The sequence below is a fragment of the Schistocerca cancellata genome, chromosome 6, assembly GCF_023864275.1.
Source record: "Schistocerca cancellata isolate TAMUIC-IGC-003103 chromosome 6, iqSchCanc2.1, whole genome shotgun sequence".
NCBI classification, from domain to species: Eukaryota; Metazoa; Arthropoda; class Insecta; order Orthoptera; family Acrididae; genus Schistocerca; species Schistocerca cancellata.
The window spans coordinates 247,972,971-248,000,779 of record NC_064631.1 but is presented as its reverse complement, the minus strand read 5'-3'; the positions used below and the strand labels follow the sequence as shown (position 1 = coordinate 248,000,779).

The 27,809-nt window shown below is 37.7% G+C and overlaps 1 protein-coding gene across 1 annotated transcript in view; it reads left to right on the top strand.

Moving 5' to 3' along the window:
- Positions 1-354: 354 nt before the first annotated feature.
- The window catches only part of LOC126088268 (uncharacterized), a 49,297-nt gene continuing 21,842 nt past the window's right edge, over positions 355-27,809 (top strand). Inside the window, exons 1-3 of the mRNA XM_049906399.1 lie at positions 355-786; positions 2,674-2,836; positions 26,885-27,016. Of these exons, the coding sequence (XP_049762356.1) occupies positions 355-786; positions 2,674-2,836; positions 26,885-27,016 (727 nt within the window). The remainder of the gene's footprint in view (positions 787-2,673; positions 2,837-26,884; positions 27,017-27,809) is intronic.

The window sequence follows — 27,809 nt, the reverse complement described above, 5'->3', positions numbered from 1 at the left end:
AGTCAACAACACTGGGAGTCATTTCTCAGTTTTTCAAATCTCTTCTGCTAGTTATACTTTTTTGCTGATTTTGTTATTCTCTAATTCAGATGTCTCTCTTTTGGCCTTGAATCTTCGAGCCTTTTCTAATTGATTTGAGGTTAGTTTCAGTTCTTTTAATCTTTACTTTTTTTCCAGAAAAACAAACACTTGAGTTCACAAATTAGCACTTTTTTTTCTTTCTGTATGTATAGATCCTGCTGTGTGTTATATGCATAAATTATTTCATTTCCATACTGGTTTTATTTTAGTTTACTTTAAATGACTATTTTCACTATAAATAGTTTGCACTGTTTGTTTTTTCTAGCAGGAACAATGAATGTAAGCAGAACCAAGACATCTAAACGCACACAGAGACGATTCAGTGTCTATCAACAGCAATCACCAAAATCAACAGAACAGCAACAGCAGAAACTAAAACAGGAGAAACTGCAGCAACAGCAGGACCAGCAGCAGCAACTCTCACAAGAACAGGTACAAGATCAAAAAGATCAATATGAAGAAAAAGAGCTAAAGCAAGAACAAAAACAAATCGAACAGGAACAAGAACAAAATCTAGATGTGGAACAGAAGCTGAACCCAGATGATGACCAGGAGCAAGAGCAAACTGAAGATCCACAGCTGAAAACAGAGCCATCCCAGGCAGCCAAAATGGAATCAAAAGATACACAAACAAGAAAGGAGCAGAATTTCTGGTACTGGCTCCCTCACCTCACTGACAATTCTCCGTGGGAATGTCTTGTCAAGGTAAAAGACCATGTTAGTAGTTAGAGAGCTGAAACTCTCCAGTATTGTAAGAAAGGAAGTGTGTACTAGTCATTTGCTAGCTAATAAAAATTTAACATACTTAAAACTCACCGTATTTTGAGATAGCCTCCGCCAGCTATTTGGCAGTCACAGACAAACTGAATTGAGTTCAGAGCATAGTACCTCAAATATGTCCCACTATAAAAGTGAAAACTTGTTCAATAAATTTGATGAACATGACCCCAAGTTTAACATAAAACAGTCTTTTGAACATTTGTGATAAGTAAATCTGCATTTCATATCAGATCTAGATACCCATCTCAGATATAAACTTAGACAGAAATGTCAAGAAATGGAAAGTCAGATAAGTAGAAATCTTTTACTCTACCCAGAATTTATATGTTAATTATATGTTATAAATTAAGACATACCTGAAGTGAAAAAGAAAACCACCAATTATGCTCTTCAAGCATGCCACAGGGACTAACAGAGCTTCAACCTATCACAAACTTCACTGAATTAATTACATCTAATCGCCAGTTTTCTCTGAAAGGGCTAAAAATGTGAACAAATAGCATTTTATTATTGTTTTAACAGTAAATCTTCAAGAATGGCTTCTTTGTCAGATATAAACAGGTTACCAGTAGTTCTTACGTGACCTCTGTCTGATGATATTTGTAGAAGAGAAACTCTCTCTTGAAGGCAAAGCAGCCAGTTAATGTATCCACTTATTCAGTCATTCATTCATTTATTTTGTTCTGTAGATCCCATCAAGGAGAACCATCATGAATTTGGAATGAATCAAGGCATACAATTAGTATGAGACAAAGCCATCACAGAAACTTTACCTGCATCATGTATTAGTAATAAAACTCTCACTGTACTGCCTAATGATATTCTCACTTATGATTTTTAAAATTAATGGAATACATTAGTACGAATGCTGCTGCTTTGAAACAAGGTGCTGCCTTCTCAGTTTTAATATATAGCTCCTGCTTTATCTGCTTTTTGTGGCTTACTGTCTACCGATTACAATTTTTCAAGAGTAATACTTTCTCATCCATAAATACTGACTCCTATTTATTGTATATTATTACTCATCATACAGCTTCATAACACACATTGCTACTTGCCTTGTTGTTAATATAAATTTTCAATCTCTGAATCTAAAGACTCAGATAATTTGTAGAAAGAGTCACTGATGAGGTATGTTTTTAATTTTCTTTTGAACTGGTAGGAATTCCGAATTTCTTGCTTTATATTAGACAGGAGCTTGTCAAATACATAACTCCAGTCTGAACCCAGGTCATGGAGGCAAAGTTTACAAGAAAATCATTTCTGTGTCTTGTATAGTGACTGTCTATATCAGAGTTTAGTAGAAACTGATCTTCATTTTGGCAAGAAAAACCAGTAAGGAGTATTAGGAAGTGAGCCAAAGAAATCAAGATCCTTAAAAAAAGGCTTCAGCAAGATATACTTTATCTGCATTACACAATATTTTTACTGCTAACTGCTGCTGAAATAACGCTTATTTACTTTAGGTGCATCATACCAGAAGGAAATTTCATAACACAATATGGTGTGAAAATGTGAAAATATGCCAAATAAACCAATATAACTTGATTTGTTCAATATTCCTGAAGAACCTTGATTGTGATGGAATTTATGGTATACAATGTTTGAAAGAGTTATTGTGTAGCTCTATATGATTTTGTCATATTTCAAAATATCAAAAATTTCAGGTACAAAATGTTCAAATGTATGTAATTTTTATTTTTAAGCTCAAACACTGAGAGAATAATTTTACTTTATATATCTTTTTTACTGTATTGAAAGTACTTTCAGAAATTGCATTTTCTAAAAACGTATTTCCTTTTATCATTGCAGGGTAAAGGCCAAGAAATTTTAGAAACAGTTTTCAGCAGTACATCAGGATCTCAGTATACAAAGTTTACACGCCGACACAGAGATACTGAGCAAACTACAGAAACTGCACAGCACAGCACACATGGCCAAACCACTCCAACTCAGCCTCGCACCCAAAGTTCAAGTAATGTGAAGAATATTAACTGTTTCTTTTTTGGGCTTCTATAAAGACATGACTTCCAAAATTTCTTAATTTCATTTATTCATTTGCAAACACTTTCCATTGTATGAATGTAATTCACAATGTGTGTAACAGTTACATTTTTCATGAAATACAAAGAATCAAGAAACATGTTTCTGTATGTAAGGCAGTAACTAAAAAAAGAAAAACCAAACAAATGTTGTGGTGGACAGGGAGTTTTGTAGTACCACATTCTGCTGCTAGAAGAATAGAGAGGAACCATTCCTGAGTCAATAACTCAAGCATCATTGCTAAGGGAAGTCCTGTTTGGCTTGTATATTTTTAAATTTCCTAGTTACAGTTCTTTTGTGTGCACTTCATTTTTTAGTGGCTGATTCTCATGCACAGCACGCAGACACATATTTTTGTTTCTTGCTTGGAAAAACTGGCACAGGAGCTCTTAAAATGTTAAAAAGAGCCTTCAAGGATAATACAATGAATAAGACTCAAGGGTTCATGTCATTTTCCCATTTCAGAAGTGGTGAAATGTCAATCAATAGGAAATCTCACTCTGGTCGCCCTTCCAAAACTCAGTATGATGAAAAAGTTAAAAAATCATCCTGTAAGATTTACAACAGACCATTAAAGAAGTTTCAGGGTTGTCTCAAGTGACTTGGAGTTCAGTTCAGCAAATTTTAATGAAAGGTTTGGTGATGAGAAGAATGACTGTCAAATTGGTTGGTTGGTTCCTCGATTTGGGGGAGCAAACCCAACAGTGAGGTCATCGGTCCCATCAGATTTGGGAAGGACAGGGAAGGAAGTCAGCAATGCTCTTTCAAAGGGACCATCCCAGCATTTGGCTGAAGTGATTTAGAGAATCACAGAAAACCTAAATCAGGATGGCCACACACAGGTTTGGAGTGTCATCCTCCCGAATGTAAGTTCAGTGTGCTAACTACTGTGCCACCTCATTCATTGCCAAATCTGCTGAATGAATATGACATCATGTGGAAGTTTCCTGCGATCTAAAATGAGTTCTGAAATGATCTAAACATTTTTCCCAAGGTCATCCCAGATGACGAAACATGGTGGTGTGGTTACAACCCAGGAATGACACAATACTCAAATTGCTGGAAGACTTCAAGTTTGCCCCATCCATTATATTGACTGTTGTCCATCCCAGATGACGAAACACGGTGGTGTGGTTACAACCCAGGAATGTCACAATACTCAAATTGCTGGAAGAATTCAAGTTTGCCCCATCCATTATATTGACTGTTGTCATAATGATTAATATCTTTCTTATTGTTCAGTGAAATGGCTCTGTTCTCCCACTTGCTTGTGGGTGCAATAGGCTTGTCCATAATTTATGAATATATAATAAATAAAAACCTTGCTTCATTAACTCTGACATGAAATTGGTGCCCTGGGCCATAATCAGTCTCTGTTGAATGTCAAACTTCAACAACCAATTAGTCACCACAGACTGAACCACTGTGTTGCTTACTGGTTTGGGACAGCCACCATCCCCACATAACATGAAAAATGGTCTATTATAATCAATATATGGCAATTGTTGTATACATGGAAGAACCCTGGAGATACTAAAAGGTATCAGATAGATTATATAATGGTAAGACAGAGATTTAGGAACCAGGTTTTAAATTGTAAGACATTTCCAGGGGCAGATGTGGACTCTGACCACAATCTATTGATTATGACCTGTAGATTAAAACTGAAGAAACTGCAAAAAGGTGGGAATTTAAGGAGATGGGACCTGGATAAACTGAAAGAACCAGAGGTTGTACAGAGTTTTAGGGAGAGTATAAGGGAACAATTGACAGGAATGGGGGAAAGAAATACAGTAGAAGAAGAATGGGTAGCTTTGAGGGATGAAGTAGTGAAGGCAGCAGAGGATCAAGTAGGTAAAAAGACCAGGGCTCTTAGAAATCCTTGGGTAACAGAAGAAATATTGAATTTACTTGATGAAAGGAGGAAATATAAAAATGCAGTTAATGAAGCAGGCAAAAGGGAATACAAACGTCTCAAAAATGAGATCGACAGGAAGTGCAAAATGGCTAAGCAGGGATGGCTAGAGGACAAATGTAAGGATGTAGAGGCTTATCTCACTAGGGGTAAGATAGATACTGCCTACAGGAAAATTAAAGAGACCTTTGGAGATAAGAGAACCACTTGTATGAACATCAAGAGCTCAGATGGAAACCCAGTTCTAAGCAAAGAAGGGAAAGCAGAAAGGTGGAAGGAGTATATAGAGGGTCTATACAAGGGTGATGTACTTGAGGACAATATTATGGAAATGGAAGAGGATGTAGATGAAGATGAAATGGGAGATACGATACTGCGTGAAGAGTTTGACAGAGCACTGAAAGACCTGAGTCGAAACAAGGCCCCCGGAGTAGACAACATTCCATTGGAACTACTGACGGCCTTGGGAGAGCCAGTCCTGACAAAACTCTACCATCTGGTGAGCAAGATGTATGAAACAGGCGAAATACCCTCAGACTTCAAGAAGAATATAATAATTCCAATCCCAAAGAAAGCACGTGTTGACAGATGTGAAAATTACCGAACAATCAGTTTAATAAGCCACAGCTGCAAAATACTAACACGAATTCTTTACAGATGAATGGAAAAACTAGTAGAAGCCGACCTCTGGGAAGATCAGTTTGGATTCCGTAGAAATACTGGAACACGTGAAGCAATACTGACCTTATGACTTATCATAGAAGAAAGATTAAGGAAAGGCAAACCTACGTTTCCAGCATTTGTAGACTTAGAGAAAGCTTTTGACAATGTTGACTGGAATACTCTCTTTCAAATTCTAAAGGTGGCAGGGTAAAATACAGGGAGCGAAAGGCTATTTACAATTTGTACAGAAACCAGATGGCAGTTATAAGAGTCGAGGGACATGAAAGGGAAGCAGTGGTTGGGAAGGGAATAAGACAGGGTTGTAGCCTCTCCCCGATGTTATTCCATCTGTATATTGAGCAAGCAGTAAAGGAAACAAAAGAAAAATTTGGAGTAGGTATTAAAATCCATGGAGAAGAAATAAAAACCTTGAGGTTTGCCGATGACATTGTAATTTTTTCAGAGACAGCAAATGACCTGGAAGAGCAGTTGAACGGAATGGATGGTGTCTTGAAGGGAGGATATAAGATGAACATCAACAAAAGCAAAACGAGGATAATGGAATGTAGTCGAATTAAGTCGGGTGATGCTGAGGGAATTAGATTAGGAAACGAGACACTTAAAGTAGTAAAGGAGTTTTGCTATTTGGGGAGCAAAATAACTGATGATGGTCGAAGTAGAGAGGATATAAAATGTAGACTGGCAATGGCAAGGAAAGCGTTTCTGAAGAAGAGAAATTTGTTAACATCGAGTATAGATTTAAGTGTCAGGAAGTCATTTCTGAAAGTATTTGTATGGAGTGTAGCCATGTATGGAAGTGAAACATGGACGGTAAATAGTTTGGACAAGAAGAGAATAGAAGCTTTCGAAATGTGGTGCTACAGAAGAATGCTGAAGATTAGATTGGTAGATCACATAACTAATGAGGAAGTATTGAATAGGATTGGGGAGAAGAGAAGTTTGTGGCACAACTTGACCAGAAGAAGGGATCGGTTGGTAGGACATGTTCTGAGGCATCAAGGGATCACCAATTTAGTATTGGAGGGCAGCGTGGAGGGTAAAAATCGTAGGGGGAGACCAAGAGATGAATACACTAAGCAGATTCAGAAAGATGTAGGTTGCAGTAGGTACTGGGAGATGAAGAAGCTTGCACAGGATAGAGTAGCATGGAGAGCTGCATCAAACCAGTCTCAGGACTGAAGACCACAACAACAACATATGGCAATTCATAATATGTCTATACTGGTCATTTCAAATGGTTGGTTAGCCTCCAGTAATCTTTGCAGTGGAATACACTGATGGCTCAATTCACCCCACTTCGCACACACTACATAGTTCTTCATGTACTGCTCTACATTCAGCTTATGTGTTTGCCATCAGTATTGGTCAGTTACTCTCTGTTCCCTGGTTTTATGGTCCACTAATATATGACTGTGTGGCCATGTCAATACTTCTTCCTGCAGCATAGCTGGAATCACAACACGAGGTCCAAGTTTTGTTTTCTTACATACCAGTCTGTTGAGCACAATTAATTGTGGGCGCATTGCAGATAGTTTACAGTCTTCTTCACCAGCTTGTTGTTTCTGCCACATTGTAGTGATGTACCACACTCATTGTAACACTTAACATTTCAGCTGGGGCCATCCACATTCTCATGTGTTCTGCCTGGTCGATGGATTACCTCAAAATCAAACTCACTTTAAAGTAATAACTTATCGTGTGTTGTTAAATTTCCTATCATACAAATAGTACTGAAATTACATTACGCCATAAGGCTCAGTATTTTCTTCATTGTTGTAGACCAATTTTTCTCCACTTTATTCAACTGGTGTGAGTCAGAGGTAACTGGATGCTTTGCTCTGTTCACTCCTTGATTCAGTGTGAAGTGAAGTGCATGACCACTTGTGTCAGATGACAATACGATTTCCTTCTCATAATTTGGAGAAACTAACACCAGACTGGTTATCAATGTTTCTTTTAATTTACTGGCTCTTCATACTCAGATCTGACAAAACTTTACTTTCTTTTTCAGTAGATGAGTAAGAGGTCATGCTATCTCTGCAAATTTTGGAACAAACTTCCTCTAATTATTTACTAAGCCTGAAAAACGACTGTAACTTCTCTTTCATACATAGTGTTGGAAAATCTTGCATTGCTTTTACTACTCAAGGTCCATCACGACTCCTTCATGACTGGGAGTCACATGCACTGCATGTAACCTCTTAAATGCCTTCCTTAAACATAGAATATGTCCCTCCACATTCTTTGCAAAGACTGTAGGTCATACAAATATACCATACATTGCCTTGGTTTTAAATCTTGCAAAACTTCATCTAACAAACACTGAGATATGGCTGGCATGTTTTTTAATCCAAATGGCATTTGCTGAAACAGGTAATTTCACAAAGGAACTGCAAATGTTGGCTATTTCTAACCTATCATAGCCACTTCTTATATCTGTGGTAGAGAAGTAAATGCATTGCCTCAAATTATCCACAGTTTCTATTATTTTGTGGTATGGATAAGCATCCATAATTGTGCAGTTATTGAAATATCTGTAATCACAACAAAAACTATATCCTTTTGTGCAGAGTACAAATTTATCCCATCCATATTATCTTCCTCTAAAATCTCCAAATTGGCAACTGTCAATCCTTCAGACAAGTCCATGTCTTTGGTCGCAAAGTTATCTATTCTGATGGGCACTATCTGCTCACTGGCCAGCTCCTGTACACATGCCATACTTCTGTGCACAAAACACCTTGCCTTAGGTAACTCATCATTCTCTTTTAGTGGTTTGTAATATTTTATCATTTAAATTAATCCTTAGTGGCCATGCATACAATCTAATTGGTTCCTCTTTCATGAGCAATGAACTTGGTGCAGTGTGGCACAGAAAGTAGATTTCCCCAGCTAGAACAATGCCCCATTTAGTTCTACTACATGCTGTCTGAGGTCCATTTCAGTATGATGCTCATGTAAGATATATAACCCTACAACTGCATAGTAACCTTCCTCTATATGAGTCAAAACTTTCAGGCATCCCTGTAATTGTTTTGCCTCCATCCAGACACCCAAGCTAATGCACATCTCTACCACCCACCGCACATAACCTACGATCTGGTGCACCCTACTTCCTTTTTCTCATGAGGTCCATATACACCTACATCAATAAAAACTTATATTCTCTTCCACGCACTAAACCAATTAAGTAAAATTCCACTTCTGCACACACTTTAGGTGTGCTAAAATTTAGTGGGCATGCCACTGGACCCCATTGTTGTTTAACAGTGGGTTACCATTCCCATTCTGTGATACCTTACCATGCCCCTTATCAGACTTCTGTCTACAGTTTTGTTCTCGGTGGCCTACTCACCCACATTTACTACATTGCAGTTGACAGCACTCTCATCGTACTTGGCTTGGTCATCCACAATGGCAAAATTTGTCTTCCACAAAGAAAATTCCCTTATCACAGACTCGAGTCACTGTTTCTATTTCTTCTGATGCTGTTGCCATTCTTATGGCTGCAGCTAGGTCTTTAGGAAACTCTGCCCATTTATATGGTACATTAAATGCAAACAGTGCAAAATGCATCTAATGCTTCTGTTATTCCTCTTTCAGTAGGAACATGTTTGTATCATTTCTTTCCATTAGCTTATATATTAACTTTAAGCTTCCTAATCCTCTCCACAAAACTTTCAATTGACTCCCCTTTTTTGTGACACATAATTCAATTTTTTTCCTGTAATATCTATTACTACTCTTCCTCCTATACCATTGCAATAAGCCTGTCATCAGAATTTCAAATGTGTGAGCATTCCTCAATTCTTCATGATAATCATGTACATTTTGGCACCTTCCACCAAATCTGACTTGGCCATATGCAGCAACTGTTCCTTGGGTAACATCCCAGCTTTGGGGCTACAAACAGATAGTCTGTAAGTGCTAACTGATCCTCCCCTGTTTTATCAACGAAAGGAGAAACTAGCTTAGTGGCACTAGCACCTAGGATAAGCATTGAGATAATGGATGAGGATCTGTCCCCCTTATTGCATCTAACTGCTTATGCAAGTCCATGATTTTTGCCTGCATTTGTATCATCTGGTTCAGAAAGGTCTGAACCACCTCCATAATCATAGCCTTCTCTATCCCTGGCACACTCATTGCAAAGCCTATGCCCACAAAAAGAGGAAAATAGAATAGAAAAGAACTTAATATTAATACTAGCATTATACTTCTTGCTACAGACACCTGTAATCCTCACATCTCGGTATCAACCATGAGCACTCTCTACGTTCTATTGTGTAATAACCAGGTCCACAATACTCAGAACAAATTGTTGTACACACCTATCTGGGTGCAAACCATCATCTGTTCCTTAGTGTGCCCCCTAAAGTCACTCACTTGAACAACTAAGTCCATTTTCACCAGTTGAACCTTCCATCCAACCTTGAAATACATACGATTAGACATTTTCACTGCAATAATATGGAAAAAAGTAAAAAATAGTCTGTTTCAAGTGACCACATTGAAATGATGCTGCTGATTGCTGTCCCACGACATTGCTTGTTGTTACTGGCTATCTACTGACATCAAATGTAATGATAAATGTGTGCAACAGTATTAATGATATTGGCAATGTGAGCATCATTATCAGCCAGGATGATCACTTCTGCGGCAGAATGGTATGTATGGGACAGCGGGTTGCATTCTACAAGGGCCGTTTTCTTTTTTCAATCTCCAATCGCTTAGTATAGAAGCTACGCAAGTGGCAGAAAGTGGACATGCGCTGTAGGCTACTGTGTAACTCTCGCACTACACCCTCCACCATTGCCAACCTCAAGGCATCAGTCTGCGTTGCACTACAGCCATGTAAATATGGCTGCCGCCATTGTTGCATCCCGCCAAGTATGCCTTATGAAGTGTAATTCAGCTTCTGCAAGCAGAAGGGAGTAGTACAGCAGAAATTCATTGGAGGATGAGCTGAGTGTGTGGTGATAACTTCATGACTAATGGTGTTGTGTGTGAATGGTGCCGAAAATTTAAAGATGGCCGAAATGAAGTGCATGATGAGGGGACCAAGGACGCAATTCTGTCATTACAGCCGACATTATTGAATGAGTTGACAGAATGATTAGAGAAAATTGTAGGTTCACCATAACTGCTTTGTCTATGGAAATTCTGGAAGTTTCAAGATCTGTTGTACACTCTATCATTACTGAACATTTAGGCTACAAAAAACTTTGTGCTCGTTGGGTTCCAAAACTGTCGATGGATGCCCACAAAAGTCACCAAATGGTGTCAGCTTTATTAATGGTGTCGCAATGGTGTGTGTATTCACTCAGGCACAGGCTGCTACCTCAGCATAACACCCAGCAGCATGCATGGTTCATGGCAGTGTGCATGTGTGAACTAGGTGGTGGTGCTATCTCCATGGAAGGCCACAGCCAGTACAGTAGCTGTGTTGACTTAAGGAACTGCACACCTGGGGCGATCTTTTCTCAGTAACAACGGCTCAAGACATGGAACCATCAGGTCTTGTGAAAGATTGTGGACCAGTGGCTACAACAGAGGTTCCAAACTTTTTTTCCTCATAGACCACATGCCAATTCTTTCTGCTTTGCATTGACCCCTGCCTTTCATACATTGAATTTTTAGAAATTCATCAACTTCAAATATAAATTTGACAGCTAATACAATGATAATCACTTTGATAGGTTTAGCTTTAGAAGCGTAGCAAAAAAAGTTAGAAACGGGATAAGTTTTCAAACTTCCTGGTAGATTAAAAATGTGTGCTGGACTGGGACTTGACCCCAGTACAGCTCACAATTTTAATCTGCCAGAAAATTTAATATCAGTGCATATTTTCCAGCAGAGTGAAAATTCATTTTAGATTGTGTTAAGTTTTATTCATTTCTTAATTTAAATGACATAAAACGCAAATCTACTAAAATTAATACATAAATGCTTCAGTTTGGTTAGGTTTGATTTTAAATCTCCTTGGTCAGTGACTTTCAGTCTGTTTCAAAATTGGCAACAACACTGAAACCACTTCCAATCAGATATGAAAATAGAAAGGCTATCAAATAATGCATAATACAGGATAAGTAACAAGTTCATCTCACTCGAGCCTGAATTGCTGACATCACTTTCTAACCTACATCTTGAGTTCATCATTAGTATTTATTCCAGTCAGTTCTTATTGTAACATTAGATCTGTTTCTTCAATATCAATGTACAGATTGATAATCCACTGTGGTCTTTCCACAGTCAAACCATCCTCAAACCTAGTTTCACAGTCTGTGAGAATGACATTTAAATGTCGAACAAAGGTTGAAATGTCATCATCCTAGCAGTTTTTCTGTGGCAAATTGGAAAACTGAGAAAATTCACATCATCCTGTGTTTTGCTTCATTAGTTTAATTATGACAAGAAAAACTGAGATGGTGGACTCTGTTTTTATCTAATTTAGATAGTTACCAAGTAATCACAACTTAACTTCATTAAATCTAGTAAACAAGTCTGTTAAATGAGCAATACCTGGTTTCCCCTTAATTGAATTTTCTTTTAAAATTGGGTCTTCCATATCCAGAAAGTCTAAAACAGTCTACAATAGTGAGAATAAGTTTGTCAAATGTAAGATTTTTTTTGGCAGCCATTGTACTTCACTGTGAAGGAATAATCAGTTAGTCCTCTTCATTTTCTTTGAGTAATTGAGCAAATAACATAGAATTCAATGTTGTCTCAAATTTTGTGTACTGTGTTAATGACAAGTTGAAGAGACTGATGCAACCAACCACTCAGGTTGTTAGCAACTGTACGTTGTTGATGGATGACTCGGTGTACTGCAAGTAATGTGGGTACATTATTTTAAAATAGCTTATAAATCCAGGCAGGGCTGATTTAAGGCACAAGTGACACAAGCTACTGCTTCAGGCACCAAGTTGAGAGGGTTTCCAGATGCGCAACAAGTGTAAGATTTCTATAAGGGAAACATAACAGTTAGTAGTGGCTGCTTTGGGCACCTTGGTGAGACGGACACTACGGGCATGCAAATGCAATATTTGGACACAATAAGTTTTACAATTAGTAGTGAAAACTGACATGGTTGACAGCATACAAGGGATAAGAAGGGAGAGGGGGTGCCAAATGATAAGTCACTTGTGTGGAAAAATATTCTCGTATTGGCCCTGAAAACATGATAGTGTCAAAACATGGCAGGTGCTCCATCTGCTGCTGCTAATCTATTTCACAGAGGGATCACTTTTTCCATGACATAATATTTCATAACATTAAATACTGATTCAACTTGAGTGTCTGTTGTCACAATTCTCGCAAAGAGCAGTTCTTCATGGATTTCTGGTCCATAACAAAATGAATGTATGCCAATAACAATGGTTAATAACCAGGTAAAGTTGACTCATTCAACTCTATGGAGAAATAGGTCCTTTGCAGCTAATTATACAAGGTGCTTTCAGTATTATAATTCATTCCATCAATACATCTTTGAACTGTGTTTTTGCTCAAAGGAATTTTTTGAGAACTTCATAAAGTGGGCTTGTGTAGAACAGTTTTTAAAATCTCTGCAGTGGCTGGCAAAATTAACTGCCCCCAGTAGCATGCAGTTTTCCAGATTTTTCTATAAATGGGGAGATAATGTAAGATACGTGCAAACCATCAAAATGAACATACCATCCACAGTGGGTCTCTTTGGAAGCTTTTCTTTAAATATTTGAAAGTATTGCAAATCTTGAGCTGTTTTGTCAGTGTGACACCTTCTCCAGTTTGGATAGTTTCATAACATCATTGATTAACACTTTGTTGCATAAAAGGCACATAGGTTCATTTGTCCAACAATAGTAGAATGACGCCCAACTTCAAATAAATGACACTGTACTGTTGCCATGTTTTGTATAATTTATCTACGGAGAAAAATTAAGCTATTTGAGTAAATAGGACATAGCAATAAAAACCAACCCTCTGAACCTAAAGTCATGAACTACACAACTGAAGAAATCATAAAACAAAATTCAATAAAAAATAATTTACTCACTTTTCTGTGCACTCCCCAACAACATGACAATGATTAACTTTAATATACCTAACTACAGTCTATTAACAAAGAGATGAAGAGGGCTTTCTAGTTATGGACCAGCGAAGTTTGTAGAAGTCAGCTGACATCAACCTGTTATCAAGCTCGGTGATGTAACACAGAACCTTGAGAATGTAGCGAAAGCAAAGTGACTGTTGTACCGCATTGTGTTGTGTTGCAAATTAATACATCTCATGATAAGTGTCAAAGTGGTTCCTTGTCTGTCAGGGGAGCACCAGATACTTCCTCCAGTTGTTGGAGTAGGGAAAGGGCCAGTACTTTATAGAGTAGAGCTAGAAAAATAATTAATAATGCCAGCTAGAAATTTTCTCTATGTCATCTTGTATCTTCCTAAAGTCACTCAACTTTGACATCTTACCATACACCACATCATCATCAACAAACAACTGCAGATTGCTGCACACCTTGTCTGCCAAATCATTTATCTATATAGACAAAAACAATAGTCCTATCACACTTACCTGGGGAACTCCTGACGGGTCATTGAACATACATCAATAATTACAGATTTTTGTAGTTGTATATATATGTTTGGATGTAGCTGTATTGCGTTGATGTACTGGTGGATATTGTGAGGTATGACTCCTGTAGTTGATAGTATAATTGGTATAATGTCAACTTTATCCTGATGCCACATGTCCTTGACTTCCTCAGCCAGTTGGATGTATTTTTCAATTTTTTCTCCTGTTTTCTTCTGTATATTTGTTGTATTGGGTATGGATATTTCGATTAGTTGTGTTAATTTCTTCTTTTTATTGGTGAGTATGATGTCAGGTTTGTTATGTGGTGTTGTTTTATCTGTTATAATGGTTCTGTTCCAGTATAGTTTGTATTCATCATTCTCCAGTACATTTTGTGGTGCATACTTTTATGTGGGAACGTGTTGTTTTATTAGTTTATATTGTATGGCAAGCTGTTGTTGTATTATTTTTGCTCCATTGTCATGTCTTTTGGGGTATTCTCTATTTGCTAGTATTGTACATCTGCTTGTGATGTGATCTACTGTTTCTAGTTGTTGTTTGCAAAGCCTGCATTTATCTACTGCGGTATTGGGATCTTTAATAATGTGCTTGCTGTAATATCTGGTGTTTATTGTTTGATCCTGTATTGCAATCATGAATCCTTCCATCTCACTGTATATATTGCCTTTTCTTAGCCATGTGTTGGATGCGTCTTGATCAATGTGTGGCTGTGTTAGATGATACGAGTGCTTGCCATGTAGTGTTTTCTTTTTCCAATTTACTTTCTCCGTATCTGTTGATGTTATGTGATCTAAAGGGTTGTAGAGGTGGTTATGAAATTGTAGTTTAGATTAGATTAGATTTACTTTCATTCCAATTGATCCGTAGTAAGGAGGTCCTCCAGGATGTGGAACATGTCAGAAAAACAACAATACATGACAAATATTTACAACTAAAACAAATAAGCTCATGTACCATTCCACAGGTCCCAAGTGGAATGATCGTCATTTTTTAATGAACACTAAGAGTCATTTTACAAATACTAATGCATTGAATTTAAAATAAAAAAGTTTTTTATTTGTTTATAAGGTAATAAACATGTAATACAACTACTGTAATACTTATTTACAATAAACACATTACTGCACTGAAATGGTGCAGAAGTTAGATTATACTTACACACACACACACACACACACACACACACACACACACACACACAAATTTTCAGTGAACACATTACTGCACTGAAATTGTGCAGAAGTTATGTTGTATTTATATACAAATCAGTTGGTTTTACTAAGAAATTCATCAATGGAGTAGAAGAAGTTGGCCACCAATAAATCCTTTAGGCTTCTCTTAAACTGAATTTCATTGGTTGTTAAGCTTTTTATGGCTGCTGGCAAGTTATTGAAAATGTGTGTTCCTGAATAATGCACACCCTTTTGTACAAGACTAAGTGACTTTAAATCCTTGTGAAGATTATTCTTATTTCTAGTATTGATTCCATGAATTGAGCTGTTGGTTTGAAAAAGTGATATATTTTTAATGACAAATTTCATTAAGGAATAAATATATTGGGAAGCTGTAGTTAGTATCCCTAGTTCCCTAAACAGGCTTCTGCAGGATGTTCTTGAGTTCACACCACATATAATTCTTACTGCACGTTTTTGTGCCCGGAAAACTTTAGCTTGGCTTGATGAATTACCCCAAAAAATAATCCCATATGACATTATGGAATGAAAGTAAGCATAGTATGCCAGCTTTTTCATTTTTGAATTCCCTATGTCTGACAAAATTCGCATTGCAAAAAGAGATTTGTTAAGACGCTTCAGCAGTTCTGTGGTGTGCTCCTCCCAGTTGAATTTATTATCAAGCTGTAATCCCAAGAATTTAACACTGTCCACTTCTTCTATCTTCTTGTCATCGTATGTTAGACATATACTCTTGGGACACCCCTTACAAGTTCTGAACTGCATGTAGTGTGTTTTTTCAAAGTTTAGTGACAAAGAATTGGCTAGGAACCAGTGATTAATGTCCACAAATATTTTATTGGCTGATCTTTCTAAGACTACACTTGATTTGCTATTTATTGCAATGTTTGTATCATCGGCAAACAAAACAAACTTGGCATCTGGTAATGTTACTGATGAAAGGTCATTGATATACACAAGAAAAAGTAAGGTCCCCAAAATGGAACCTTGTGGGACCCCACATGTAATTAGTTCCCAGTTGGATGATGCCTGATAGCTTGATACATGTCTCTTTCCTAATAACACCCTTTGTTTCCTGCCAGAGATATAAGATTTGAACCATTTTGCAGCATTTCCTGTTACGCTATAATATTCTAGTTTACTTAAAAGGATATTGTGATTTACACAGTCAAATGCCTTTGACAGATCACAAAATATACCAGTTGCCTGCAATTTTTTGTCTAATGAATTAAGCACATTTTCACTGTAAGTGTAGATAGCCTTCTCAATATCAGAACCTTTTAGAAATCCAAACTGTGACTTTGACAGTATGTTATTTGAGATAAGATGGTTATAAAGATGACTGTACATTACTTTTTCGAAAATTTTTGAGAATGCTGGCAACAGTGAAATTGGACGGAAATTTGATGCTATTTCTTTATCTCCCTTCTTAAACAGTGGCTTAACTTCAGCATATTTCAGCCATTCAGGAAATATTCCACTGATAAACGACTGGTTACACAGATAGCTTAATATGTTACTTAGCTCAGAATCACATTCTTTAATTAACTTTGTTGATATTTCATCATACCCACTAGATGTTTTTGATTTTAAAGATTTTATGATGGACATTATTTCTGTTGGAGTAGTGAGGGTCAAATTCATATTATGGAAGTTACTTGAAATGTCTGGTCTAAGGTAATCCATAGCAGCATCTACCGAACCTGACAACCCCATCTTTTCAGTAACAGTTATAAAATGTTTGTTAAAAAGTTCTGCAACACTATACACATCTGTCACCAATGTATCATTTACTCTTAATGCTATTTGTTCCTCTTCATGTCTGGTTCTACCGGTCTCCTCCTTCACTATATCCCATATTGTCTTTATTTTGTTATCTGATATGATTATCTTTTCCTTGTAATATATTTGCTTTGACATCCGTATTACAGTCTTTAATATTTTGCAGTATTTCTTATAATGTGCTATAGCATCAACATTGGAAATGTTTCAGATTGACAGATACAGTTTTCTTTTTGTTTTACAAGATACTCCTATTCCTTGAGTAATCCATGGCTTCTTTGTAGACTTTGCTCTATCCTTGATAAGTTTTGGGGGAAAGCAGTGTTCGAAAAGGTAAGCACTTTATTAGCAAAAATGTTATATTTTTCATTCATGCCATGAGCACTGTAAACATCAGTCCAGTGAATGTCTCTGAGGAGTGTCCTAAAATAATCAATTTTTGGATTACTGATTACCCTCTTGAGCTCAGATTTAACAGATTTTATATCCTGTTCAGTATTAAAATTTAACAGAAGGAACTGCATGTCATGGTCTGAGAGGCCATTGACTATTGGTTTTGTAATATAATTTTGTTCATTGGACTTTTCTATAAATATATTATCAATGGCTGTTTGTGAGCAAGCGGCTATCCTAGTGCGGAACTTTACTGTGGGGATTAAGTTGAATGATAGTGTTACTAACTCAAATAAGTTCTTATTGGGAGAGTCTTTGAGGAAATCTACATTGAAATCACCAGCAACCACTATTTCTTTGTTTTTGGTTGTTAAATGGGCCAGTACAGCTTCAAGGTGGTGTAGCCGATGTATTTAAATGAGTGATCGCTTTGTGTATTTTTCTAGTTTCTCCTCGATCTAGAAAGAATTTTCTTAAATTGTCTACCTGTCCATAATGTAGGTTTTTTATGTCGATAAGTCCCCTTCCTCCTTCCTTTCTGCTTAATGTGAATCTTTCTGTTGCTGAATGTATGTGATGTATTCTATATTTGTGGCATTGTGATCGTGTAAGTGTATTGAGTGCTTCTAGCTCTGTGTTACTCCATTTCACTACTCCAAATGAGTAGGTCAATATTGGTATAGCATAAGTATTTATAGCTTTTGTCTTGTTTCTTGCTGTCAATTCTGTTTTCAGTATTTTTGTTAGTCTTTGTCTATATTTTTCTTTTAGTTCTTCTTTAATATTTGTATTGTCTACTCCTATTTTTTGTCTGTATCCTAGATATTTATAGGCAACTGTTTATTCCATCGCTTCTATGCAGTCGCTGTGGTTATCCAATATGTAATCATCTTGTTTAGTGTGTTTTCCCTTGACTATGCTATTTTTCTTACATTTGTCTGTTCCAAAAGCCATATTTATATCATTGCTGAATACTTCTGTTATCTTTAGTAATTGGTTGAGTTGTTGATGTCAATAGTTTTAGATCATCCATTTACAGCAAATGTGTGATTTTGTGTGGGTATGTTCCAGTAATATTGTATCCATAATTTGTATTATTTAGCATGTTGGATAGTGGGTTCAGAGCAAGGCAGAACCAGAAAGGACTTAATGAGTCTCCTTGGTATATTCCACACTTAATCTGTATTGGCTGTGATGTGATATTATTTGAATTTGTTTGGATATTAAGTGTGGTTTTCCAATTTTTCATTACTATGTTTAGGAACTGTATCAATTTAGGATCTACTTTGTATATTTCCAATATTCGTAGTAACCATGAGTGGGGTACACTATCAAAAGCTTTTTGGTAATCAATTTATGCGTAGTGTAGTGACATTTGTTTAGTTTTAGCTTGATATGTCACCTCTGCATCTATTATCAGTTGCTCTTTACATCCTCGTGCTCCTTTGCAACAGCCTTTTTGTTCTTCATTTATAATTTTATTCTGTGTTGTATGTGTCATTAATTTCTGTGTAATGACTGAAGTTAATATTTTGTATATTGTTGGTAGGCATGTTATGGGGCGATATTTTGCTCAGTTTGCTGTGTCTGCTTGATCTTTAGGTTTCAGATAAGTTATTCCATGTGTGAGTGTATCAGGGAATGTGTATGGGTCTGCAATGTAACTGTTACATAATTTAGTTAGTTGTGAATGTGTTGAGGTGAACTTCTTTAGCCAGAAATTTGCTATTTTATCTTTTCCAGGGGCTTTCCAATTGCGAGTAGAATTAATTGCTTGGGTGACTTCATGTTGCAAAATTATCACTTCAGGCATTTGTGGTATCATCTTGTATGTATCTGTTTCTGCTTGTATCCACCGTGCATGCCTATTATGTTGTACCGGGTTTGACCATATGTTGCTCCAGAAGTGTTCCATGTCTGTTATGTTTGGTGGACTGTCTATTTTAATGTGTGTGTTATCTATTGTCTGGTAAAATTTCTTTTGGTTTGTGTTGAATGTTTGGTTTTGTTTCCTTCTATTTTCACTTTTTTTGTATCTTCTAAGTCGTTTGGCCAATGCTTGTAATTTCTGCTTCTTTTCATCTAATTATTATTACTATTATTATTATTATTATTATTATTATTATTATTATTATTATCATTATTCATCCCCCCTCTCCCTGTTTCGATGTAGTAGTTACAAAAGCTGTTTACAGATGGCACAGTAATCACTATATGTAGTGCTTATAACTAGTAATCCAAAGCCTAGAATCATCAATTTCACCACTGAAATGTGAGAGAAGTTTATCGTACTGACATAAGATGCTGAAATCATGTATTTGATTAAGCCACACATGTTTCTGATACTGGAATATCATATGTTAGAATACAGTGTTCTGGCAGCAAGACACTTTTTTCAAACAAGATTTAATGGTACAGAATGACCCAATGCAAAAACCATTTGCAAACGCATTACAAAATTCAAATGGACAGGCAGCATGGCTGATGATTTATTGGTCCCAAGTCAACTGTTGTTAGTCCTGAAAAAAGGTCACCGGAGTTTTGAATTATTGAGTAACATCCAAAGAAATCCATCCAAAGAATTAAAAAGCAGAAACTAGTTTGAAGTGTTCCAGTACACGAGCAATACTGACAAACAATCTACACATGTTTCTATTCAAAATTCAGTCACCAGGTCATACTACCTCTTATGCAATGAAGGGCTGACTTTGCATATTCTCATGCTGACAGATAATGACAGATTCAAAGTTGGCTGTATCTGGCTTGTAGATGAAGCATACTACCATCAGAATGGATTCATGAGTAAACAAAGCTCGTGACTTTTGGGTACTGAAAATCCCAATTTTTGTGAAGCGAAACCACTGCATTTTTCCAGAATTACTGTTTGAACTGTGATATGCAGCAGAATTCACAGCTAAAGTTTAATTTGCTCATTTGGGTTTCAAAGAAGGCAAACTTTCAAGCAAGTGTAACAAGTCAAGTTACATATAACAAAGAGAAGCACCTATTCTATTAAACTTAAGGCAATATAGTTAACAGGAAATTAATTGCCTTCCTGTCTTATATTAAATAGGTGCTGTTTATCTCCTACTGCATTTTTATGTCAGTACAATATTTGTTATAGTGAAACAGTTATGTACAAGCACAACAACAGAGGCACATTTACAATGAACACTGCAGCCAGCTGTGCAGCTAACATAAATCTTCAGTTCTTGAATTTAGGTAATTAGTGAGGTTAAATGCCAAAACATATACTGCCTAATGGTAGGTCTATTTGTGGTTAATAACAAGAGTGAATTTACACTGAACTCTGGAGTTCACAACCACAATACTAGAAGTAAAATATATATATATATATATATATATATATATATATATATATATATATATATATATATATATATATATATATATATATATATATATTTAAAAAGAAAGATGATGAGACTTACCAAACAAAAGCGCTGGCAGGTCGATAGACACACAAACAAACACAAACATACACACAAAATCTAGCTTTCGCAACCAATGGTTGCCTCGTCAGGAAAGAGGGAAGGAGAGGGAAAGACAAAAGGATTTGGGTTTTAAGGGAGAGGGTAAGGAGTCATTCCAATCCCGGGAGCGGAAAGACTTACCTTAGGGGGAAAAAAGGACAGGTATACACTCGCACACACACACATATCCATCCTCATATACACAGACACAAGCAGACATTTGTAAAGGCAAAGAGTTTGGGCAGAGATGTCAGTCGGGGCGGATGTACAAAGGCAAAGATGATGTTGAAAGACAGGTGAGGTACGAGCGGTGGCAAATTGAAATTAGAAATTAGCGGAGATTGAGGCCTGGCGGATAGCGAGAAGAGAGGATATGCTGAAGGGCAAGTTCCCATCTCCGGAGTTCTGACAGGTTGGTGTTCAGATAACCCGGACGGTGTAACACTGTGCCAAGATGTGCTGGCCGTGCACCAAGGCATGTTTAGCCACAGGGTGATCCTCATTACCAACAAACACTGTCTGCCTGTGTCCATTCATGCGAATGGACAGTTTGTTGCTGGTCATTCCCACATAGAATGCTTCACAGTGTAGGCAGGTCAGTTGGTAAATCACGTGGGTGCTTTCACACGTGGCTCTGCCTTTGATCGTGTACACCTTCCGGGTTACAGGACTGGAATAGGTGGTGGTGGGGGGGTGCATGGGACAGGTTTTACACCGGGGGCGGTTACAGGGGTAGGAGCCAGAGGGTAGGGAAGGTGGTCTGGGGATTTCATAGGGATGAACTAAGAGGTTGCGAAGGTTAGGTGGACGGCGGAAAGACACTCTTGGTGGAGTGGGGAGGATTTCATGAAGGATGGATCTCATTTCAGGGCAGGATTTGAGGAAGTCGTATCCCTGCTGGAGAGCCACATTCAGAATCTGATCCAGTCACTTGTGACAGGATACTTTCCGGGACTGGATCAGATTCTGAATGTGGCTCTCCAGCAGGGATACGACTTCCTCAAATCCTGCCCTGAAATGAGATCCATCCTTCATGAAATCCTCCCCACTCCACCAAGAGTGTCTTTCCGCCGTCCACCTAACCTTCGCAACCTCTTAGTTCATCCCTATGAAATCCCCAGACCACCTTCCCTACCCTCTGGCTCCTACCCCTGTAACCGCCCCCGGTGTAAAACCTGTCCCATGCACCCCCCCACCACCACCTATTCCAGTCCTGTAACCCGGAAGGTGTACACGATCAAAGGCAGAGCCACGTGTGAAAGCACCCACGTGATTTACCAACTGACCTGCCTACACTGTGAAGCGTTCTATGTGGGAATGACCAGCAACAAACTGTCCATTCGCATGAATGGACACAGGCAGACAGTGTTTGTTGGTAATGAGGATCACCCTGTGGCTAAACATGCCTTGGTGCACGGCCAGCACATCTTGGCACAGTGTTACACCGTCCGGGTTATCTGGATACTTCCCACAACACCAACCTGTCAGAACTCCGGAGATGGGAACTTGCCCTTCAGCATATCCTCTCTTCTCGCTATCCGCCAGGCCTCAATCTCCGCTAATTTCTAATTTCAATTTGCCGCCGCTCGTACCTCACCTGTCTTTCAACATCATCTTTGCCTTTGTACATCCGCCCCGACTGACATCTCTGCCCAAACTCTTTGCCTTTACAAATGTCTGCTTGTGTCTGTGTATATGAGGATGGATATGTGTGTGTGTGCGAGTGTATACCTGTCCTTTTTTCCCCCTAAGGTAAGTCTTTCCGCTCCCGGGATTGGAATGACTCCTTACCCTCTCCCTTAAAACCCAAATCCTTTTGTCTTTCCCTCTCCTTCCCTCTTTCCTGACGAGGCAACCATTGGTTGCGAAAGCTAGATTTTGTGTGTATGTTTGTGTTTGTTTGTGTGTCTATCGACCTGCCAGCGCTTTTGTTTGGTAAGTCTCATCATCTTTCTTTTTAAATATATTTTTCCCACGTGGAATGTTTCCCTCTATTATATTCATATATATATATATATATATATATATATATATATATATATATATGTGGGAATGACCAGCAACAAACTGTCCATTCGCATGAATGGACACAGGCAGACAGTGTTTGTTGGTAATGAGGATCACCCTGTGGCTAAACATGCCTTGGTGCACGGCCAGCACATCTTGGCACAGTGTTACACCGTCCGGGTTATCTGGATACTTCCCACTAACACCAACCTGTCTGAACTCCGGAGATGGGAACTTGCCCTTCAGCATATCCTCTCTTCTCGCTATCCGCCAGGCCTCAATCTCCGCTAATTTCTAATTTCAATCTGCCGCCGCTCATATCTCACCTGTCTTTCAACATCATCTTTGCCTCTGTACTTCCGTCCCGACTGACATCTCTGCCCAAACTCTTTGCCTTTACAAATGTCTGCTTGTGTCTGTGTATATGCGGATGGATATGTGTGTGTGTGTGCGAGTGTATACCTGTCCTTTTTTCCCCCTAAGGTAAGTCTTTCCGCTCCCGGGATTGGAATGACTCCTTACCCTCTCCCTTAAAACCCATATCCTTTTGTCTTTCCTTCTCCTTCCCTCTTTCCTGACGAGGCAACCGTTGGTTGCGAAAGCTAGATTTTTGTGTGTATGTTTGTGTTTGTTTGTGTGTCTATCGACCTGCCAGCGCTTTTGTTTGGTACGTCTCATCATCTTTCTTTTTAAACATATATATATGCTAGTCCTATCTAGAATTCAGAATAGAGTTTTATAGCCTGGTGCAAAAGACAATCACAGGTTGTCTGTAAGTTACACATGTTGTCCCATATTAAGACTATTGTGCAACAAGAGTGGTGCATTGTCAGAAGAGGGTACATGTTCTGGGTTTCCTACAAACAACATTCTGCTGCAATAGGTAATAGTATAAAAGTGTGGGAGTAAAACGGCAAAGCATCTGGGTACATACATTAAAGCTGAAATATAAGCAGGGCAGTACAATTCTTGTTGGCAAAACATCTAAGTTGTACACAGACTCACTGTGAAATCTTAGCAGTGTATGGACTAAATGCAATGGCATGTTCATCTCTATTGAAAGGGTGCCAATAATTTGAAAAGACCACACAGACATGGGTGATGCTGATTGAGAAGGGAGGAAATTAACATCGACCACAGACAATAATGTTCAGGCAATCAAGCAACTGATTGACAGCACTCATATACTTTCCAATAATAAGCATGTTCACACAGAATTTCTCAAGTGGCTCTGTTACCAAGGAGCAGATTTCTATCGTCGAGTAATATAGAATAATTGGTAGAATGTTCCAACAATCGTTTACAAAGATTTGGTGGATACATCAAAAAATAGTTTCCGGTATCTATACCAGTCTTGAGTGTAGTGCAGCATTCAATAAAAGTTACTTTAAGTGCCTTAATAATGTGTAACTTACTTCTGAAAGTCCTCTGGAATTCCGTATGACATTATTTGAATGTAAACTAAGGGAGATTTCTGACTGTTTCATTGCCAAAATCAGCGATCACATACAGAACTGAAACTCACTGAGTTAAACAGTCAAAAAGACAGACAATATTTGATTTCTGAATCAAGTTCTTGAAAGTATAGCCATTATTCATAAGAGAAATTAATTCATAGGTGTAGAGCTGGATCTTGGTGAATAATTTATGTGAACAAACAACCACATCATCAAGTATACTGATAAAAACTTTGGTGATGGGAAAGCATGAGGCTTATATCTGTACACATCCCCAGCCCCTCTCACATTACCTTCAACGATGGGTACATTCTTGCTCCAAGCAAAGTTCATGTCCTGGAGCAAGTGTAGTGCTCCACCCAAGATGGGTAAATATCATAAGCAAAGCATCCATTGTTCTCTGCCCGCATCAAAAACAGTTCAGTGCTGTTGATATACATATCTTTTAATTTTTTCATCAGTTCTATCTTCTCACCAGTCCAAATATGGAATCCTAGGTTTTACGAAGGTTCTAGCTACAGTCGTGGTTGTAGTATTATATAAAATGAAGGTGGAGGGGGAGAGAAAGGAAAGGGAAGGAACTATTGATATCAGCAGCGTCGTAACTTCATGCAGAATCAGTGTTTATGAGTGAAGACATATGCAGGACTGAGACTTGAACTCAGGATCTCCTGCTTACTAGGCAGTTGCGTTAACCACTCCACCATGTGGACACAGTATTTATAGCAAATGCATGGACTATCTGGCACCCTCTCCAGCTGACTCACATTCCCACTCACATTCCCACCTTTTCATAATCCCCACCCATATCCTCCATGCTCACTAACTTTAGACTCTGCCAGAGACCTAACATAAATGTGTGTCCACACTGAAGGTTGTGGATTAATTGCCCATTGAGATGAATCAGGGATATGAATTTGCGATGGCTGTTCTTTCTGCAGAAAGAACAGATGCCACGCATTCATATAAATAGGTGAAACAGTTATACAGAGATAAATAGATAAACACAAGATAATCACTAATGGAGAACTGCATCAAACCAATTTAAAGACTAAATACTTCATCTACATCTACACACTACTCATAATTAAGTGTCTGGCAGAGTGTTCACTGAACCACATTCAAGCTAGTTCTCTACCATTCCACTCTCAAACAGCGCACGGGAAAAACTAACACTTAAATCTTTCTGTGTGAGTTGGTGATTGAAATTGCCACAAAAAAAGCAAGCTGACATTCAAATGATTGCCATCCCAATTACAATATCATAGCTGTGGCACTCTCTCCAGTATTTCATGATAGTACAAAATGAGCTGTCCTCCTTTGAACTTTTTTGATGTCTTCCATTTATCCTATGTGATGTGGAGCCTACACTGCACAACAATATTCCAGAAGAGGACATACAATAATAGTGTAGGCAGCCTCTTTAATAGATCTGTTGCATTTTCTCAGTGTCCTACCAATAAATCATAGTCTTTGGTTATCTTTACCCAAAATATTATATGTGTGATCATTCCAACTCAAGTTATTTTTAATTGTAATACCTGAGTATTTACTTGAATTTACAGCCTTTAGATTTGTGAGATTTATCATGAAACCAAAATTTAATGGATTCATTTTATATTCATCTGAGTCACCCCCAGTTTTCATTATTTAGAGACACTGCCACTTTTCACACAATACTGATACCTTGTCTAAATAATTTTGCAGTTTGTTTTAATCATCTGATGACTCTATAAGATAGTAAATGACAGCATCATTTGCAAACAATCTAAATTGTTTATGTAGAACATACCATAACATTATTAAAATGATATTGTCTAAGGAAGATCAACATCTGTAAGTGTGTCACATGTTGTCAGACTTAACTCCAGAACATACAATCCTAAATATGTTAAAACACAATAAAAATGTCAGTTCCTGTTTCTTGTAAACCAGTCATGAAAAATCGTACAGCTTGTCAGCAATCCAAGTGGGATCAGTGAGTTCATCATGTTTCACGTATGTTAGTGGTGATTAATGACCAATAAATACAAGAGATGAAACAAGATGAAGCTAACATTCATATTTAATATATAAGAAACTACCAGCAGAAGGCTCAACTATTTAGGCTGAAACCTGGGTAAAGGTTGGTTTCATTACTGCAATCGAGGCTGATAGTTCCTTATATATTAGATTATCACAATTTCTTACTGTGCTGCAATGTTGAAAGTACAAAAACATTCATATTTAACAGGCATCACGTGAACATTGTCTGTCAGATATCATGCAGTGCTCTTTTGTGAAGTGCACTAGCTTTCTCTTATCCTTTTTCCTGAAACATGTTCTCTGTTCATTTTCTTTCATTCTGAAAATCCCTCTTCCTCAAACTCTCTCTCTCTCTCTCTCTCAATAAATGTGCAGTTGGGCAGTTTTGCTTTCAGTGCTCACTTTCAGTTTTGCATATAATTCTGTTACATAACTTCCTTGTAATATTTGCAGATCCATCTCATGAAGCCAGACCAACAGGAATGCAGCACAGGCCTGATACCTCAGCAGGATGTAGCAATAATGTTCCAGGAACAAGAAATGTTTCTCAAAGTGGACCGTCTCATGGAGGAATGACAGATCCATGTATGTTTCTTCCATTAATGCAGGCAGCTCGCAGTATGGGTTTTGATCCTAACATGTTTTCTCTTTTGGGGTTATCTGCTCCTGCACAAAATCCAGTGGCTCCAGAGGGATCACAACATCTACCAAATACTTCATCTACATCTACACACTACTCATAATTAAGTGTCTGGCAGAGTGTTCACTGAACCACATTCAAGCTAGTTCTCTACCATTCCACTCTCAAACAGCGCACGGGAAAAACTAACACTTAAATCTTTCTGTGTGAGTTGGTGATTGAAATTGCCACAAAAAAAGCAAGCTGACATTCAAATGATTGCCATCCCAATTACAATATCATAGCTGTGGCACTCTCTCCAGTATTTCATGATAGTAAAAAATGAGCTGTCCTCCTTTGAACTTTTTTGATGTCTTCCATTTATCCTATGTGATGTGGAGCCTACACTGCACAACAATACTCCAGAAGAGGACATACAATAATAGTGTAGGCAGCCTCTTTAATAGATCTGTTGCATTTTCTCAGTGTCCTACCAATAAATCATAGTCTTTGGTTATCTTTACCCAAAATATTATATGTGTGATCATTCCAACTCAAGTTATTTTTAATTGTAATACCTGAGTATTTACTTGAATTTACAGCCTTTAGATTTGTGAGATTTATCATGAAACCAAAATTTAATGGATTCATTTTATATTCATCTGAGTCACTCCCAGTTTTCATTATTTAGAGACACTGCCACTTTTCACACAGTACTGATACCTTGTCTAAATAATTTTGCAGTTTGTTTTAATCATC